Source organism: Emys orbicularis, chromosome 21 (genome assembly GCF_028017835.1).
Source record: "Emys orbicularis isolate rEmyOrb1 chromosome 21, rEmyOrb1.hap1, whole genome shotgun sequence".
In the NCBI taxonomy this organism is placed as follows: domain Eukaryota; kingdom Metazoa; phylum Chordata; order Testudines; family Emydidae; genus Emys; species Emys orbicularis.
This window is the reverse complement of record NC_088703.1, coordinates 6,254,656-6,272,612: the sequence shown is the minus strand read 5'-3', so window position 1 is coordinate 6,272,612 and position 17,957 is coordinate 6,254,656. Positions and strand designations below refer to the sequence as shown.

The window sequence follows — 17,957 nt, the reverse complement described above, 5'->3', positions numbered from 1 at the left end:
CCTCAGGAGAGTGATATCGCTTAGGGTAACCTGGTTGAAATAAGGGAATTTAATTAAGGGGACTGAGGTGGCCGTTCCTACTGGGCTGTTTGCCTGTGGCTGAAAAGAAATCCTTCCCTGCATTTAGCCAAGTGCAAGGGGGGGGGGAGGATTGGCCCAGAGTTTTTCGCGTTTTGCTAGCAGGGATCTTCCCTGATACCAGCCACGCGGTGGGGGGAGGGATAAAGCACTCATCCCAGAGAATTCATGGCGGGTGGGGGGGGGGGTGTTAGTTTGGTTCCTGCAGGGATCTTCCCTGATACCAGCCACGCGGTGGGGGGAGGGATAAAGCACTCATCCCAGAGAATTCATGGCGGGTGGGGGGGGGGGGGTGTTAGTTTGGTTCCTGCAGGGATCTTCCCTGATACCAGCCACGCGGTGGGGGGAGGGATAAAGCACTCATCCCAGAGAATTGGATGGGGGGGGGGTGTTAACCTTCAGCAGCAGAAAACAAGCTAACAGGAAAACTGCAGCACAACGGGCTTTGCTTGGTATGTGGGAAAGCAGGGCGCAGAAGCCTAAAGACAGTGGCTTACCATGGCAGCATGCAAGGTGAATTCTGTTGCCCCGACCTGCGTCTGTGATCTCTAGCAGCAAAGCCACAGGCACTCAATATTAAGAGGCAAAATGCGACCTTGCACAGAAATCACATGTGCTATGTAATGTGAATAGTATACACCGTGAAAGAGTATAAGCATTGTTCTGAAAAATGTATCTTTTAAAAAAATTCTCTCCTTTTTTCACTCCCTCCAGCAGGTGCAAATGTTTCAAGCCTCCCTCCTCCTTCCCGAAGGCTATCCCAGATAAGGCGTCGTAAAAAAAAAACGAGAGAAGAGATGTTTTCCGAAATCATGCAATCCACCAGGAATGAAAGAGCTCATCTGAATGAGTGGAAGGAGACGGTTTGCAAGTATAGGAAAGAAGCCAGTGACCGTGAGGACAGGAGGGACCAACGTGAGGACATGAGGGACCAACGTGAGGACAGAAGGGACCAACGTGAGGAGAGGAGAGACGCTCGAGATGAGAGGTGGCGGCAGGAAGATCAGAGGAGTCGGGAAGCAACGCTGGGGCTGCTGCGTGAGCAAACAGACATGCTCCGGCGTCTGGTGGAGCTTCAGGAACGGCTGCTGGAGAACCGAGTGCCGCTACAGCCCCTGTATAACCCCCCTACCTCCTCACCATGTTCCATAGCCTCCACACCCAGACGTGTAAGAACACGGGGGGGGAGGCTCCATACACCCTCCCATTCCACCCCAGTGGACAGCCCAAGCAAAAGGCTGCCATTTTTTTAACCTTTTTTTACTGGGCTTTTCCTTCCCGCAGATCCTCCTCCCAAACCCCACTCAGGTTCTGTGCCGCTACAGCCCCTGTATAACCCCCCTACCTCCTCACCATTTTCCATAGCCTCCACACCCAGATGTGTAAGAACACGGGGGGGGGAGGCTCCGTACACCCTCCCATTCCACCCCAGTGGACAGCCCAAGCAAAAGGCTGCCATTTTCTTAACCTTTTTTTACTGGGCTTTTCCTTCCCGCTGATCCTCCTCCCAAACCCCACTCAGGTTCTCTCCCTCTTTTTCTAATCAATTCATAAAGAATAAATGATTTTTAAACAATGGTGACTTTATTTCCTTTGAAAGCAAGCTGGGGGAAGGGGGAGGGTGGGTTCCTTACAGAGAATGAGTCAATAAAGGGGGCGGGTTTTCAGGAAGGATAAACAAACATAAATTTCACACTGTAGCCTGGCCAGTCATGAAACTGGTTTTCAAAGCTTCCCTAATGCGCAGCGCTTCATCGTGTGCTCTTCTAATCGCCCTGGTGTCTGGCTGCGAGTAATCAGCAGCCAGGCGATTTGCCTCAGCCTCCCACCCTGCCATAAAGGTCTCCCCCTTGCTCTCACAGAGATTGTGAAGCACACAGCAAGCAGTAATAACAATGGGGATATTGGTTTGGCTGAGGTCTGAGCGAGTCAATAAGGATCGCCAGCGACCTTTTAAACGGCCAAATGCACATTCTACCACCATTCTGCACTTGCTCAGCCTGTAGTTGAACAACTCCTGACTCCTGTCCAGGCTGCCTGTGTATGGCTTCATGAGCCATGGCATTAAGGGGTAGGCTGGGTCCCCAAGAATAACAATTGGCATTTCAACATCCCCCACGGTTATTTTCTGGTCCGGAAAGTAAGTCCCTTGCTGCAGCCGTTTAAACAGATTGGTGTTCCTGAAGACGCGAGCGTCATGAACCCTTCCCGGCCAGCCCACATGGATGTTGGTGAAACGTCCCTTGTGATCCACAAGTGCTTGCAGCACCATTGAGAAGTACCCCTTGCGGTTTATGTACTGGGTACCCTGGTGCTCCGGTGCCAAGATAGGAATATGGGTTCCATCTATCGCCCCACCACAGTTAGGGAATCCCATTGCAGCAAAGCCATCCACTATGACCTGCACATTTCCCAGAGTCACTACCTTTCGTAGCAGCACCTCCGTGATTGCTTTGGCTACTTGCATCACAGCAGCCCCCACAGTAGATTTGCCCACTCCAAATTGATTCCCGACTGACCGGTAGCTGTCTGGCGTTGCAAGCTTCCACAGGGCTATCGCCACTCGCTTCTCAACTGTGAGGGCTGCTCTCATCTTGGTATTCTGGCGCTTCAGGGCAGGGGAAAGCAAGTCACAAAGTTCCATGAAAGTGCCCTTACGCATGCGAAAGTTTCTCAGCCACTGGGAATCGTCCCACACCTGCAACACTATGCGGTCCCACCAGTCTGTGCTTGTTTCCCGGGCCCAGAATCGGCGTTCAAAGCCTATAACCTGGCCCATTAACATCATAATCTCCAAAGCACCGGGGCCCGCGGTCTCAGAGAATTCTGTGTCCGTGTCCATGTCCTCATCACGCTGGTCGCTGCGCTGCAATCGCCGCCTCCTCCTCCTCCTCGCCTCTTTTTTCTGGTCCTGTGTAAGCATAAACTCCACGAGAAAGCGCGAGGTGTTTATAATGTTCAAGACTGCGTTCTGGAGCACAACGGGATCCATGCTTGATGCAGAATGGAGTCTGCAGAGTTCACTCAGGAAAAAAGGCGCGAAATGGTTGTCTGCCGTTGCTTTCAGGGAGGGAGGGGGAGGCTGTACCCAGAACTACCTGCGACAATGTTTTTGGCCCCATCATGCACTGGGGTCTCAACCCAGAATTCCAAGGGGGGTGGAGACTGCGGGAACTATGGGATAGCTATGTAAAAGCTACCCACAATGCAACGCTCTGGAAATCGATGCTACTATGGTAGCTTGGACGCAAACCACCGAATTAATGGTGCCTAGTGTGGCCGAATACATTCGATTTTACAAAATCGGTTTCCTAAATTCGAATTATATAAATTCGAATTAATCCTGTAGTGTAGACATACCCTTTGGATGTATAAACAGGGGAACCTTGAGTAGGAGCAGAGAGGTTATTTCACCACTGTGTTTGGCACTGGTGTGGCCGCTGCTGGAATCCCGTGTCCAGTTCTGGTGCCCACAGTTCAAGAGGGCGTAGAAACATTGGAGAGATTCAGAGAAGAGCTGCTAGAATGACGAAAGGATTGGAAAACCTGCCTTACCGTGAGACTTAAGGAGCTCTGTCTATTTAGCTTAGCAAAGAGAAGGTGAAGGGGTGACTTGAGCATAGTTTCTATGGACCTGCTTCGAAGCAGATATTTACTAATGGGCTCTTCAGTCTAGCAGGCAAAGGTCTAACAAGATCCAATCTTTGGAATTTGGAGCCAGACAAATTCAGACTGGAAATAAGGCACAGATTTTTAACAGCCAACGATTGTGGCAGATTCCTCAAAACTGGCAATTTTTAAACCAAGCCACTCTCTGAACTGTTTTGTAATGTATTGGGGGAGAACTTGTCTGTCCTCGGACCGTGTGTGGAAGTGTTTTTAGCCCACCTAGTCAGTAAACAGGAGCCATGTGAGGAGCTTGCCCGACCCTTGAGCCCCCGGACGCAGGGAGGCCAGACCAGTCCAGAAATGGGTTGCCAGTGCCATATGGAAGCTGGCTGCCCCAGAGTGCTGCAAGTCGGTGGCTGGTCAGTTTGGTGGTGACAAGCCAACCGTCGGTGTTGTGGTGATGGAAAGTTGGGAGGTGATTATTCCGGTGGTTTGTCCCCGGGTGGTGGCAATTACTAAGGCCCCCGAAATAGTGGCTGGCTTTGAGCCGATGGCCTTCCCGAGTCATGTAGGGCCGGCGTAGTCAATTATTTTTTATCAAGGTCCAAATTTCTTGGTAAAGGTATGGTCAAGGTCCACACTCCTCGAGAAAATTTCAAACAATAACAACAATAATAATGATAATAAGTAAGTAGAAAGATTTCAGGGTCCATTCAAAGGCGTCTGGCGGTCTGGATTTGGCCCGCGGTCCACCTGTTGACTAACCCTGGTATAGGAGCCTTTGCTGGCACTCCTGTTCCCAAGACTCTAGTACACATTCACAGTGCCAGTCTCTCTGGTGGGGGGAGACTGGTCCCGATCTCTCTGGTGGGGGGGGAGGAGGGAGACATCCCGGCCGGTTCTGGTCTCTCTGGTGGGAGGGAAGGGGGAGACGTCCCGGCCAGTTCTGGGGCTCTGGTGGGAGGGGATGGGGGAGACATCCCGGCCAGGCCTGGTCTGTCTGGTGGGAGGGTGTGACGAAGTGGGAATGTTCTTAATGTTTTGTTTGAATAGTGTGAATGCCTCCGTTTCCCCTGTGTGTTACTCAAGTATCTAGGTGGTAGGACAAGGGCGTGTGATCGTTACAGAGACCCTTAGCGGGCAGGTGTGACCGCCGAGTTTCTGTGCTAACGAGCTCTGCTCTACGCTGTGTCCCCGCCACTAATAACCCGTCGGTGTGACCCACTGGCTGGGGTCACTGCTGACTGCGGGGGTGGGGTGCACGGGGGGGGGGAGGCGTCCCCAGGTGTCCCATCCAGGGGGACTCCCTGCGGGGAGCTCACGGCATGGAGCAGGGCGCTGAGCGCTCCGAGGTCAGACCCGGGAGGCTGCCCTAGGCAGAGTGAGCCCGGAGGGGGGTCACGCTGCAGGAGGGTCCTGCCTGAACCTCATTCAGAGCCCCGAACCTGTGCACCGTGACAGAGGGGAGGGGGAAACATTTCTGGGGGGTGGGGGAGAGGTCCTGGCCAGTCTCTGTCACGTGGGGCTGGCCCTTGGAGATGAGGAAGAAGCAGCAATTGAAGCCACCCGAGACCAGCACAGCAGAAATGGGAGAAGCGGCTCCTCATGGCGCTTCAGCCCCTGGGAGCCCCCAGACCTGGCTCCCGGCTTCCCAGAAACATGGGCCACCATCTCCTCAGGCTGTCTCCTCCAGCCCTGCTGGGAGGAGAGGCGGTGGCTTGGCGAGGACATACATGTGTCATGTGACAGTGGGGAGGGGGGGACCCCTCGGGACACAACGCATGTGTAAAGCAGGAGCCCGCTGAGGAGGAAATTGGGAACGTAGCGCGGGCAACCTGGAAAATACTGGGTGCACCCCGGCCTCATTCTGCGTCAGGTGCTTTGAACGTTCCTAGGCACATGTGCTGCCCGCGACAGCCCGGAGCTCGGAGGCGGCCGTGCCCTGGAGCTGAACTTCCCTGGCCCAGGACTTCTCGGAGGGGCTGGCGAATGCACGCTGGAAGTGGGGGCTGCTGGAGGCCAATGGCCCCCTGCACGGAAGGGGGTGCTGGTGTTACCAGATTGCTCTGCAGGGGCTGAGCCCAGGGTGGTCTCAGCACTACTCAAGGATGGGGGGTGATTCTCTCTTTGGGGGGGTGACTCAGCAGGGGCTGCCCTTACCCAGGAGCCGGCATGGTGCTGGGGGAGCTGTTCTCCTGGGGGTGCCACCTTTGGGATGAAACGCTGAGCGCCTGGGCCTGGTAGTCAGGGCCGGCTCCTGGGTTTTGGCTGCCCCAAGCCCGGGGACACATTAAGCCCTGGATGGGGAGGTGGATAGGGAGAGAGCGGGGTCCAGGAGAAATAGGAGGGCCGGAGGCTGGGGACGCCACGCGCCGCTGCCATCTCAAAAGCTCCAACCCCACCTGTGCTAACCGCCTGTCCTTGACAGCCTCAACAGAACGGCACAGTCGGGATTTCCCCTCTCTGCCCGGAGCTGGGCCCCCCAGGGCAGGCTGGTGAGGGGCACTGGCAGAAGTTTGATCTGCAGTCAGTTCCACCCCCTGGCGGTGCGTCCGTCCATGGGGCTGGTCCAGTCAAGCACCCCTCTCCTGCTCCCCGTGGCCTCTCCCGAGATGCTGTCCCAGGTCTTTTGAGCCTGCAGCGTCTGACTGGAGCTCAGACACTGCTGTCCCTGGGCACACGCTCGGGGCGCATAGCCTCTATTCAGCACCCCATCCTGAGAGCTCTCACCATGCAGCCCCCTGCCCAGCCTCTAGAACTGTGGTCCCATAGGCGCCGGCCCCATGGGTGCTCTGGGGCTGGAGCACCCATGGAAAAAAATTAAGGGATGACCAGTTATTGGCAGCCAGGAATCAGCTCAGATCAGCTGTTTCCCATCTCCCTGCTTCAGCAGGGGCTGAGTCTCACACAGGCCTTGGGGGCGGGGCTCTCAGCAGCAGTGCTCACCTGGGGCTGCCCCACACCTGTGGGCTGGTGGCCATGGCATCCACCTGTCCAGCCAGGCTCCGCTGCGGCCATAGCAGGCAGGGCTGGCTCTAGGCACCAGCAAACCAAGCACGCGCTTGGGGTGGCACAACTGCAGAGGCGGCATTCCAGGGGCGGCTCTCTGAGGTTTTGGAGGTTTTTTTGCTTCGGCAGTTTGCTCCCGGAGGGGTTTTTTTGTTTTTGTTTTTTGCTTGGGGCGGCAAAAAAACTAGAACCGGCCTTGACAGCTGGCGACCCAAGGGAGCCCAGCTAGGCTAGGGCTGGTGCGTGAAGTGGCAGATTAGGAGGCCGGGAGACTAAAAGCCCCGACCCCGGCAGGAGTGGCGCTGGGCGGGTGGAGGAGGCGTCCTGGAGCTGGGCAGGAACCGCGCTGGGCGGGGGCAGGGGGGGAGGAGCTACAGCATCCCCCCTGTCCCCGTGTTCATGCCTCCCCCCAGAGCCAGGGCCAAGGCTCCTGGAGGAGGGGGGGAAATGGACAAAGACAGGTAGGTGTAAGGGCCTGAAGCTGGGGTTGCAGCTGGCAGTGGGTCTGGGTCCGGAGCTACGGCCAGGGGCTGAGGCTGAGGACAGGGTCAGGTGCGGGGCTGGGAGCTGGGGCCATGGCTGGGGGCAGGGCTGGAGCAGAGCTGGGGGTGGGGCAGGCCAGGGCTGGGTGGCTCTGCCTGGCCCGCTGCGCCCCCCCTTCCCCCCCCCCCCCGGAGCAGCTCTATGTTTTTTGCCGCCCCAAGCACGGCAGGCAGGAGGCTTTCGGCGGTGTGCCTGTCACGCGGATTCAGTGGCTTGCCTGTGGGAGGTCCGCCGGTGCCGCGCCATCGGCGTCCCTGCTGCCAAATTGCCGCCGAAGCCACGGGACTGGTGGACTTCCTGCAGGCATGCCGCTGAATCCGCGTGACTGCCGTCCTCACAGCAACCAGCGGGCCGCCCCCCGTGGCTTCCTGCCCCAGGCACGCTGGTGCCTGGAGCCGCCCCTGGCTGGTGGGCTGGGCCTGCTGGTTCTCAGGGCATAGGGGCAGGAGCTGGTTTGGGGGAGACCAGGAAGGGATTGAACCCCAAAACTGAGGCCACGCTGTGCCCTCTGCAGGGCCCCCTACCAGCACTGAGCTCGTCACGCTAGGGGGCAGCACGGATGACTGTACAGCCGGGGACTGGTTGGTGGGGTGACCCCGTGCCATGGGTGGTGTTTAAAAAATGCTCTTAGGGTGTGAAACCAGGGAACCCACACCTGTGCCAACACAACCTAGCAACCCAAACAGGAGTCCCCAACAGCCTCCACCTTTCCCCCCATGACAGAGCAACTACCTCCTCCCCTCGCCCAGCCTGCTGCCAGGCGCTGTGGGTCACATCACCCACCCGCAGGGCCCCTGGCACGGTGTCACAGGTGTGCTCCTTTTGGGGGTCTCTGAGCTACTCCCCCATCGTGCACCGGCAGGGCTGGGGCATCAGCCAGGCGAGGAGACACTCACGACAGGGCAGGGAGGAGACGGGGTTTATTGTGGGTTTAGTATCTGTGCCTGGGTTATACACGAGCTCTCTGCAGCCTCAGGACCGGGGAGGCCAGGCCGGGCGTCGCAGCCCCGCGGAATTCACCGGCTCAGGAGCTGAGCAGATGTGGCCCAGGAACGCGCTGCCCAGAGCATCTCGCTACGGGCGGCTCCTGCTCCCATCCAGGGGGACCTGGCTCCTATCAGGGGGGAGGCTCCTGGGCTCCCATCGCTGGAAAGGGGGGTGGGACCAAAACCGCATCTACCCTCTATCCGCTCCTGGCCCTGGGGCACCTGGCCTGAAGCTCCCTTTGCCAGAAGTTCAGGTCCTCAATTCCCCATCCAGCCGCCTTCAGCCCCTGCCTACCCCCGACGTCAACCTGGGAGCCCCTGGCCGCCCTGGAACAGCAGCCTCTTCAGAGTGAGTCCCCTCCCCCCACTGCCCTAGAGGCATCGCCCCTTGCCCCTTTCATGTGGGGTCACCAGCCCCCCAGCCTGGGTGCTGCACGTGGGTTCGTTCACTGGGTGCTGGAGCTGGTCCCAGCTCCAGTCTGCTTTGGGGGCTGCACCCTGGACCCCCACCTGGGGGCAGGACCGGTTCCTTCACCCCGGGCCTTGGCCTCGGCTCCCTCTGGGACGGGGGCTGGCACCTGTGGAGGGAACACACACAACGGCCTCACGCAGCAGAACTGGACTGGAGGGGCGAGGGGAGGGCGGAGCGTGACTAGGACAGAGCCTCCCTGGGGTCCATCGCCCACCCCTGCGCTGTGCCCAACCCCCATTGGAGAAACAGCCCCCCTCTCTGCGGATCTGCGCACCCCGATTCCCGAGCCGGCTGGGACTCGCCTGGAGAGCCCCAGAGCACAGGGCCCAGGGAGAGCAGCTGGGCGCCTCGGCTGGTGTCCCCCTGCGCTGGCCAGACACCATGGGAGGGAGAGTGGGCGAGGGCCATGGGGGCTGGAGCCCAAACCCCCTGGGACCACAGCAGTCTCTGCCCCTCCCCACAACTCCCAGCAGCCGCTGCATTCCAAGGGGCCCCCACCATTGCCCCCCACACCAGCCCCTCTGTCCCCCATGCCCTGATGTGTACATACAGGGGGGTGGGGAGGGGCACAGGACCCGGCTCCCGAGGTCTCCTCCGGGCTCCTCTCTTGCTGTCTCTGGAAGAGGTGGGGGGAGTCACTCTCTGCATGCCAGGCCCCCTGCCCTGCTCCAAGGGCTCCCTTCCCTCACCCCGCATCCTGCAGCTCTGCCGTGCCCCACCCCCCAGGTTTGGGGCACCAGCCCAGGGAACTCAGGGCCCAGAGGGGGGATGGCACCCTGCACCCCACACCTACAGATCACAGCACCCATTTGGCACCAGCCAGAGCCCTGAGGTCCCAGACCTGCGCCAGAGCCCCTGGCCATGCTAAAGCGGGGGGTGGGGGGAGGGGGATCTCTTCCCGCCCCCCCCCCCCCGCTACTTTCTGACTTGTGCTCACTGTGTCTGTCCATCTCTCCCCTCCCCCCACTGTGACTAGGGGTCTTTCCCAATTCATCAAATTTTCTAGGGAACCTTCCCATCACCAGAGAGCCCAGTCCCCCCTGCTTCCCTCCCCAGCCCCCCAAGGAACCCTCTGCATCCCAGGGAACCACCCCCGCTTCCCTATGCAGCCCCCAATGAACGCCGTGCACCACAGGGAGCCCCCCATTTCCCTCTCCAGCCCCCACAAGGAATCCCCTGCACCCCCAGGGAGCCCCCCCCCCCGGCCCCCAGGCTCTCCCACCCCAGGCCAGCACCTACCTCTCGCTTTTCAATCGTTTCCTCCGAGGCCTGAAAGCAGAGACACACTGGTAAGGGGGCTGGGGGGGGCAGAGCTCAGCCAGGGACGTGTCTCGCTGTGGGGGATGGTGCGCAGGGTATGGAACCCCCACCCTGGGGTCCTGGGGCTGGGACCCCGACTGAGTCTGGTGTGGCTCAGGGCCAGTCTGGGAACCAACAGCGAGTCCCTGGCGGGGGCTGAATGAGCAGCGCAGCTTCCCCCGCACTGGCCACAACCCACCCTCAGCACATGTACCGGCCCCCTCCCCCTCACACAGACACTGCCCCCCCCCCCACTGGCCACACTATCCCCTCCCCCAGACATAGAATCATAGAAGATCAGGGTTGGAAGAGACCTCAGGGGGTCACCTAGTCCAACCCCCTGCTCAAAGCATGCACCAGCCACGTGCCCCTACCCCTCACAAGCTGCACCCCCCGCCATTTACCTGTGTTCCACCTATGCTTGTACCCGGCCACAGGCTCCCCCCCCCCCCACCTGCACGGGCCGGCCGTACCCCCCCTCACCTGCATGCGCCGGCTGTAACCCCCCCCACCTGCACGGGCCGGCCGTAACCCCACCTCACCTGCATGCGCCGGCCGTACCCCCCACACCTGCACACGCCGGCCATGCCCCCCCTCACCTGCATGCGCCGGCCGTAACCCCCCCAACCTGCACGGGCTGGCCATGCCCCCCCCCACCTGCATGCGCCGGCCGTAACCCCCCCCCACCTGCACGGGCCGGCCGTACCCCCCCCTCACCTGCATGCGCCGGCCGTACCCCCCCACACACCTGCACGCGCCGGCTGTACCCCCCCCCTCACCTGCACGCGCCGGCTGTACCCCCCCACACACCTGCACACGCTGGCCATGCCCCCCCCCCACCTGCACGCGCCGGCCGTAACCCCCCCCCACCTGCACGGGCCGGCCGTAACCCTACCTCACCTGCACGCGCCGGCCGTACCCCCCCCACCTGCACGCACTGGCCATGCCCCCCCTCACCTGCATGCGCCGGCCGTAACCCCCCCCCACCTGCACGGGCCGGCCGTAACCCCCCCCCGACCTGCACGGGCCGGCCGTAACCCTACCTCACCTGCATGCGCTGGCCATAACCCCCCCACACCTGCACGGGCCGGCCGTAACCCCCCCACACCTGCAGGCGCCGGCCGTGCCCCCCTAACCTGCACATACCGGCTGTGCCCCCCCTCACCTGCAGGCGCTGGCCGTGCCCCCCCTCACCTGCACACACTGGCCATGCCCCCTCACCTGCAGGCGCCGGCCGTGCCCCCCTCACCTGCAGGCGCCGGCCATGCCCCCCACACCTGCACACACTGGCTATGCCCCCTCACCTGCAGGCGCCGACTGTGCCCCCCTCACCTGCATGCACCGGCCGTGCCCCCCTAACCTGCACGCACTGGCCGTGCCCCCCCTCACCTGCACGCGCAGCGGCTGTGCTCAGTGAACCTCATCTCCTCCTGCTGACTCTTCCCCTGGATCGGACTGAGGCGGACGACCTGGCGGGAGGATGCAGCTCATTGGTACCCAGTCCACCCCATGCCACCCCCCGGGCCGCCGCTCCACTGGCCAAGCTCAGTTCTCCCGGGCAGCAGCAAGGCCAAGTACTGACCAGGCTGGGGGGCTACCAGCTGGCCAAATGGGAGGGAAGCCGGTGCCCAGGGCAGGAGACAGGGAGCTGGTGGGGAAAGTGCTCCCCCGCCCCACGGGACGCAGCCTGGACGCGCAGTCTGCCCGCGGCCCCTAGGCCCCACGAAATACAGATCGTACATACTGGACCCTACTAGGGCACCAGCAGCCTGTAGGACTCACCGCCACAAGGTCTCAGCCAGGCCAAGAGCCGAGCGGGAGCCAGAGCTGGCCAGACGCGTCTCTGGCCCAGGGAACAGCCGGTTACACTCCACGGGGTCAGAGGACGAGCCACCCCCACCCCCGCCCTCCATCCCCGGCCAGATTATTCCAGAGTTAACCACCAGGGGGCTCTGTGCACCTTCCCCTAAGGCAGCTGGGACCAGCCACCGCAGGAGGTGGGATACCGGGCTAGATGGGCCTAGGGTGACCAGATGTCCCGATTTTATAGGGACAGTCCCGATTTTGGGTCTTTTTCTTATATAGGCTCCTATTACCCCCCACCCCCTGTCCCGATTTTTCACACTTGCTGTCTGGTCACCCTATGGGCCTGGCAGAGCCAAGGTCTCCTGTCAGCACTGGGTGCCGGCACTCCCCCTGTGGCCGGGGGAGCCAGGGCAGGAGCACAGCGGGCCGTTTGCCAGCCACAGCCCCACACAAGACAGGGCCGGAGCCCGGGGGTCGGAGTGCCCCCCACCCCCGGGCCCACCTGCATGGCCACGGGGCGGGTCTCCACGGCGACACACTCCAGGTCCTCGTCGCCGCAGCAGCCAGCGCAGCGCCGCAGCGGGACACAGGACGGCTTGAACACGTGCTCAGCCTCGTGGGGGAACTCGCCCAGCACATCCACCAGGGTCTCCAGGGCGCGGCAGTAACTGCGGCTCCACACCTCCTCGAAGGGGACCACTGCAGGGAGCGGGGGGGGGATTACCAGCACTGGGCTGCAACTCGGCCTTCACCCGCTGAGCCACAGGGCCCCTCTCCCACCTCCCGCTTGCCCTCAGCCCCTCCCCAACCCCCCTCCCCAACTGCCCTGTCCTCCCCCTGCCCCTCCTCAAAACCCCAGTACTGCCCTGTCCTCCACCACCCCCAACCCCTCCTCAAAAACCCCCACCACTGCCCTGTCCTCTCCCAGACCGTCCTCAAAACCCCAGCACTGCCCTATCCTCCCCCACCCCAACCCGTCCTCAACCCCCACCACCACTGCCCCATCCTCCCCCACCCCTCACCCCCAGCCCCGCCTCAACCCCCCCTCCACTGCCCTGTCCTCCCCCTGCCCCTCCTCAAAACCCAGCACTGCCCTGTCCTCCACCACCCCCAGCCCCTCCTCAAAACCCCCGACCACTGCCCTGTCCTCTCCCAAACCATCCTCAAAACCCCCCACCGCTGCCCTGTCCTCCTCCAGCCCCCCACCCCCTGCCCCTTCTCAACCCCCCCCACCCTGGACCCCGAGTCCCCTGCCCCTCCCCAAACCCTCTCACAGCTCTTTCTCCGCCATCCCCTCTGCTCCCCCAGCCTTGCTGCCCCTTCCCAGGGCACTCTGAGTGCGGGGGGCAGCGGAGCTGGGACCAGGTGGGAGCCAACAGCTACAGCCGAGGGGCCGGGACACTCACCTGCTGCTGTCCGGCCCAGCGGGGGCGCCACCTGAAACACAACAAACCCGTTAGAAACCAGCCTCCCCCAGCTCCGGCCCCCCTAGTCCCTGCACCCATCGCCCCAGCCCTGGCTCCCCACCACCACAACAGCCACCCCCAGCTCCGGCCCCCCAGTCCCTGCCCCAGCCCCTAGTTCCCCCCTCATCACAGCCAAGTCTCATGAACCCCCTCCTAAAAATGAATATTTCCAGGGATTTTCTCCTTTACCTGAGTATAAATGATAAAAGCCGTGATCTTGGAAATATAACATTTGTTTTTATGACGTTTATTACACACTATTATTAATTATTATGTATCATGACAGTATATTTATTACATGATGAAAACGGCAACACTCTTCCAAGCGCTCACTTTCGTAGCTTGTATCACGGGGAATAAGCCTGTTCTAAGACAAGGCCCCTAGGTTTCATCAAGGAGCATCAGATGTGAAACAGCAGGAAGGGATTTAAGAAGCCAACTCAGAATCCCTCCTACACAAGCATTCGGGTCTTGGCAGTCCAGGCAAACAACGCACGTTCCGACAGAACTTAAACTTGTTCTTCGTAATAATTTTAAAAACAATCCTAGCTGCCTATTTCATTTTAAAAGCAGCAAAAAAAAATATCCACCTCCCTTTCCATGTCTTATAAGGAGGCTTGAAGTTTCACTCTCCTCAGTGTGATGACCATAATGGTCCCTTCTGACCTTAAAGTCTATGAGTCTATGAGTGTGATAGAGAGGCTTGCTTTGATCTGCTTAGCTCTTGGAAGTCCAGGGGCTCCGGGCTAGGGACAGCTCTGTCCGCCATTGGGGATTTTTTCCCCTGAGAACCCCCTGTAACATTTTGCAAACGCCCAAGGGTTCACGAACCCCAGTTTGGGAACCACTGCTCTAGCCCCTGCCCCTCCCCCACCTTCACCCCCTAGTTATCCCACCTTCCAGCTCTGGAAGGGGCAAGCAGAGGTCTGCCCCTCTCCATCGCTAGATGGTGCCCCAGGGGTCAGAGTTAAGGCAGCTGGTCCCTTAGCTCCCTGTACCCTGGCTCCTGGCATGGGATGTGGGGGGAGGGACGTGTATGGCTTCTACCCCACCCCTCCCGGCTGCAGCCCCAGGCTCTGTCACCAGCAGAGCGAGCTGCAGCAGCAGAGAAACCCTGGGCGAGGGGAGAGGCCAAGGGCAGCACCCAGAGGGGCCATGGTGAAAACTCGGGGGCCTGCTGTTCCCAGTCAGCCACCAGAGGGCGCCCCAGCTCCATGAGAGCAGGTGGGTGCCCAGCCTGGGGCCTTGGGGGTCACTCCGAGCAGCGGGCAGACGCGGAAGCTCCTGACTTGGGGTCCTGGGTTCTAACCCCAGACCAGGCGGCCCCAGTGGCCTCTTCCCAGAGGGCCCGATTGCTACAAACAGGGCTCCCCGGCCTATCCCGCTGCACCGAAGAGCAGCCACCTCTGGGGTGGGGGGTGGCAGCAACAGATCAGGACAAGAAGTGAGGAAGAATCGGGGCGCGGGGGTTAGCAGAGTGGGAATGGGGCAGAAGACTGGGGCTACCCGCCACCACCCCACACACACACCACCCACTCCCTCTCCCCTCACACCACAACACCCTCCCCCTCACAAACACCCCCACTCACACCACACTACCCACTGACCCTCCCCTCATAAACACCCCACCCTCCCACACATAAAACCTCCCCCCTACCCCCAATACCACCCCCTCCCCCCCACTCACCCCTCACCCCCCACACACCCCTCCCACCCACACCACCCACCGACCCTCCCCTCACAAACACCCCACCCACCCTCCCACATCACCCCCTCCTCCCCAATACCACCCCTCCCCCATACTCACCTCTCCCCATCCCACCAACCATTCCCCCCTCCCCCCCACACACACCTTCCCTCACCGCTAACGGGCCAAGGAAGCTTTAATGATCTCAATGTACCAATCTCGTCCCGCCTAGCTGGTGGGGGGGTGGGAGGACTGGCGGCGCTATAACCCGGACTGGGGGCGGGGGGGGGGGTGTCTGAGTCTCCGAAGCATCCCGAGGGGGCGGGGACGCGGGTTTAAAGGCAGCCGGGCTGCGGTCGGGGGAGGGGGGGGCATCTGAGCATGTGCCCCAGAGCCAGGACTCAGGGTGGGAGGGGGGAGCCGCTCACCTGAACCCGTAGGACATCGGGCGGGGGGGGTCACACACGCCCCGCACCTCCGGGAGTGGGGGCTCAGGGCCAGCGCGGGGGAGACGGGGGCGCCGGCGGGGCCGGTGTAGCTGGAGCGGGAAGCCCCGGATGAGTCCCATGGGCCCCGCACCCGGGGGAGGGACGCGCCACATGCCGGGCGGCTGGAGCAGGCTGCGGGGAGGGGGCTGGATCAGGCTGAGGGGAGGGGGCTGGATCCGGGGGGCTGGATCAGGCTGCGGGGAGGGGGCTGGATCCGGGGGGCTGGAGCAGGCTGCGGGGAGGGGGCTGGATCCGGAGGGGCTGGAGCAGGTTGCGGGGAGGGGGCTGGATCCGGGGGGCTGGATCAGGCTGAGGGGAGGGGAGGGGGCTGGATCCGGAGGGGCTGGAGCAGGTTGCGGGGAGGGGGCTGGATCCGGGGGGCTGGATCAGGCTGAGGGGAGGGGGCTGGATCCGGGGGGCTGGATCAGGCTGCGGGGAGGGGGCTGGATCCGGGGGGCTGGATCAGGCTGCGGGGAGGGGGCTGGATCCGGGGGGCTGGATCAGGCTGCGGGGAGGGGGCTGGATCAGGCTGCGGGGAGGGGGCTGGATCCGGGGGGCTGGAGCAGGCTGCGGGGAGGGGGCTGGATCCGGGGGGCTGGAGCAGGCTGCGGGGAGGGGGCTGGAGCAGGCTGCGGGGAGGGGGCTGGATCAGGCTGAGGGGAGGGGGCTGGAGCAGGCTGCGGGGAGGGGGCTGGAGCAGGCTGCGGGGAGGGCTCTGCTGCCTGCGGGATCGTGTCCCTCGGAGCCGGGCTGGGCGCGGCCCCCGAGCAGGGCCTGGCTCAGCAGCGCGGCGGGACAGTAGCATCGGGGGCGCCCCCAGGCGGAGGGGATCTTGGCTCCATGTACCCGGGGAACCGCGGCCTCTTCCAAGCGGGCCCGTCCCGTGTCCAGCGGGCTCAGACGGAGCCGGGACCTGGGGGTTCCGGGCACCGGCCGCGCCAGCCCCTCCCCGCCGCGGGGCAGCAGGTGCCCGGTGAGCCGAGCAGTTGGCCAGGCCGGGGCAGGCCGCTCCCCCCGACCCAGCAGCTGGCAGGACGCAGGGGGGAGCCGGCCACAAACCGGCCCGGGGCAGGGCGCTGCAGCCCCGCTCCGCTACCCAGCCCGGCCGGGCGCGGTGCCTGGCCGGGGGCGCTGGGCTCAGGGCTGCGCAGCTCCCGGCGGGCGCCCCGTCCACGCAGGGCAGCAGGCGGGCCGGGCCCTCCCCGCAGCCCTTACCTGGCAGCGGGCTCCCCAGCACAGCAGGGCGGCCCCCAGCAGCCACCGGCTTCCCGGCCCCATCCCGGCCCTGCCCGGCCCGGCGTTTCTGCCCCCGGGGGCGCGGGGCCGCGGCGAGCTCTGCCTGCAGCCCGGACCGGAGCCCGGCAGCGTCTGGGACTGGGGCTGGGCTGAGCCGCGGGCTCCGGGCTGGGGGGGCGATGGGCAGAGACAGGAACCAAGGACGTTCCAGAGGGAGGATCCAGCCCCAGAACCGGACCTGCGCTCCCGCCCCAGCCGCCAGCAAGGGGGAACCGGGGAGGGGTTATTTCCAATATACCCGCCTCATTCACCCCCAGCGCCCCATGTACTCCCCAGCGCCCCTCCCCCTGCACCACTGCAGCCCCCCATGTACCCCTCAGCGCCCCCTCCCCCTGCACCACCCCAGCCCCCCATACATACACCTCAGAGCCCCCTTCACTACGAAGCCCCCTTCCGGAGCCCCTGGACTACATCCCCAGCTCGCTCTCCCTCCCTCCCCGTGCTCCTCCCGCCCGCAGGCCCCTCCGGGCCCCCGGCACAGTCCCGCGGGACCCGCCACCTCCTGATTCCCGGAGAACCTCGTAAAGGGGCAGCTAGTGGGGGGAGAGAAAGAGCAAAGTTAGTGGCGAGCGAGCGCTGGAAAGTGGGTCCCACAGGCTGCCCGCGCCGCACCCTGAGCCAGGGGGTCGCTGCTGGGGACAGCAGGCCAGGGACGCTCCCGACCTCTTAAGGTGGCATCTGCTCCCAAGGTGGAGGCAGGGGGTTGGGTGGGGTGGGGAGCGGCGTAGGGTTTGCCCTCTGCCCCTCACCCCCCCCCCCCGTCGGTGACTCAGTCAGGGGCTGGCAGGGGGGCGCTTCAGCGCAGCAGGGCAGGGAGCAGGGTGGTGGCTCAGCAGGGGGCGCTGGGCTGCAGGGAGCTGGGTGGGGGCTCAGCGGGGGCGCTGCAGGCAGGGAGGGGGGGGCTCAGCAGGGGGCAGTGGTCTAACCCCTGGGGGTCAGTAGGGATCCAGTGGCGCTGAGCGCTGAGCGCGGAGGTGACCCACCTCCAGCCAAACCCCAAAGGGGATGACAGGCCGCCACGTCCGTCAGTTTCAGTTGCATCCGGGCCGGCCCTTTGCTCCCTTTCCCACCCTGCCGCCCGGTGTCACCCAGCCATTGTGTTCCACCTCAGAGGTGGCTGCATTTCCGTGGCAAACGACTGGCTCCCGAGCGCTTCGGTATCCCGGCTCTGCGGTGGTGATTCAGGGCTTGTCTGCACTGGCCATCCACAGCACTGCA

The 17,957-nt window shown here is 62.8% G+C and overlaps 2 protein-coding genes across 2 annotated transcripts in view; one reads left to right on the top strand and one right to left on the bottom strand.

Moving 5' to 3' along the window:
- Positions 1-5,639, top strand: part of LOC135893305 (zinc finger protein 883-like) — a 222,162-nt gene extending 216,523 nt beyond the window's left edge. The window contains exon 6 of the mRNA XM_065421104.1: positions 5,583-5,639. Within this exon, the coding sequence (XP_065277176.1) occupies positions 5,583-5,639 (57 nt within the window). The remainder of the gene's footprint in view (positions 1-5,582) is intronic.
- Positions 5,640-8,622: 2,983 nt separating this feature from the next.
- Positions 8,623-16,721, bottom strand: LOC135893175 (snake venom vascular endothelial growth factor toxin ICPP-like). Its single transcript, XM_065420972.1, has 7 exons — positions 16,659-16,721; positions 13,209-13,239; positions 12,305-12,501; positions 11,386-11,465; positions 9,937-9,966; positions 9,248-9,313; positions 8,623-8,803 (listed from the first exon to the last, which is right to left on the bottom strand). Exons 1-7 carry the CDS (start codon positions 16,719-16,721, stop codon positions 8,623-8,625), a joined length of 648 nt encoding a protein of 215 aa, XP_065277044.1.
- Positions 16,722-17,957: the final 1,236 nt, after the last annotated feature.

Bases quoted from the DNA above. Each gene is read 5' to 3' on its own strand.
- LOC135893175 (XM_065420972.1), bottom strand. From the start codon at position 16,721: ATGGGGCCGGGAAGCCGGTGGCTGCTGGGGGCCGCCCTGCTGTGCTGG. The intron at 11,466-12,304 runs GTGGGCCCGGGG...TCCTCCCGCCAG, and splicing joins CCCGCCCCGTGGCCATGCAG to GTCGTCCGCCTCAGTCCGAT. The intron at 8,804-9,247 runs GTATGTACACAT...TTCCCTCCACAG, and splicing joins GTGCCCCTCCCCACCCCCCT to GTGCCAGCCCCCGTCCCAGA.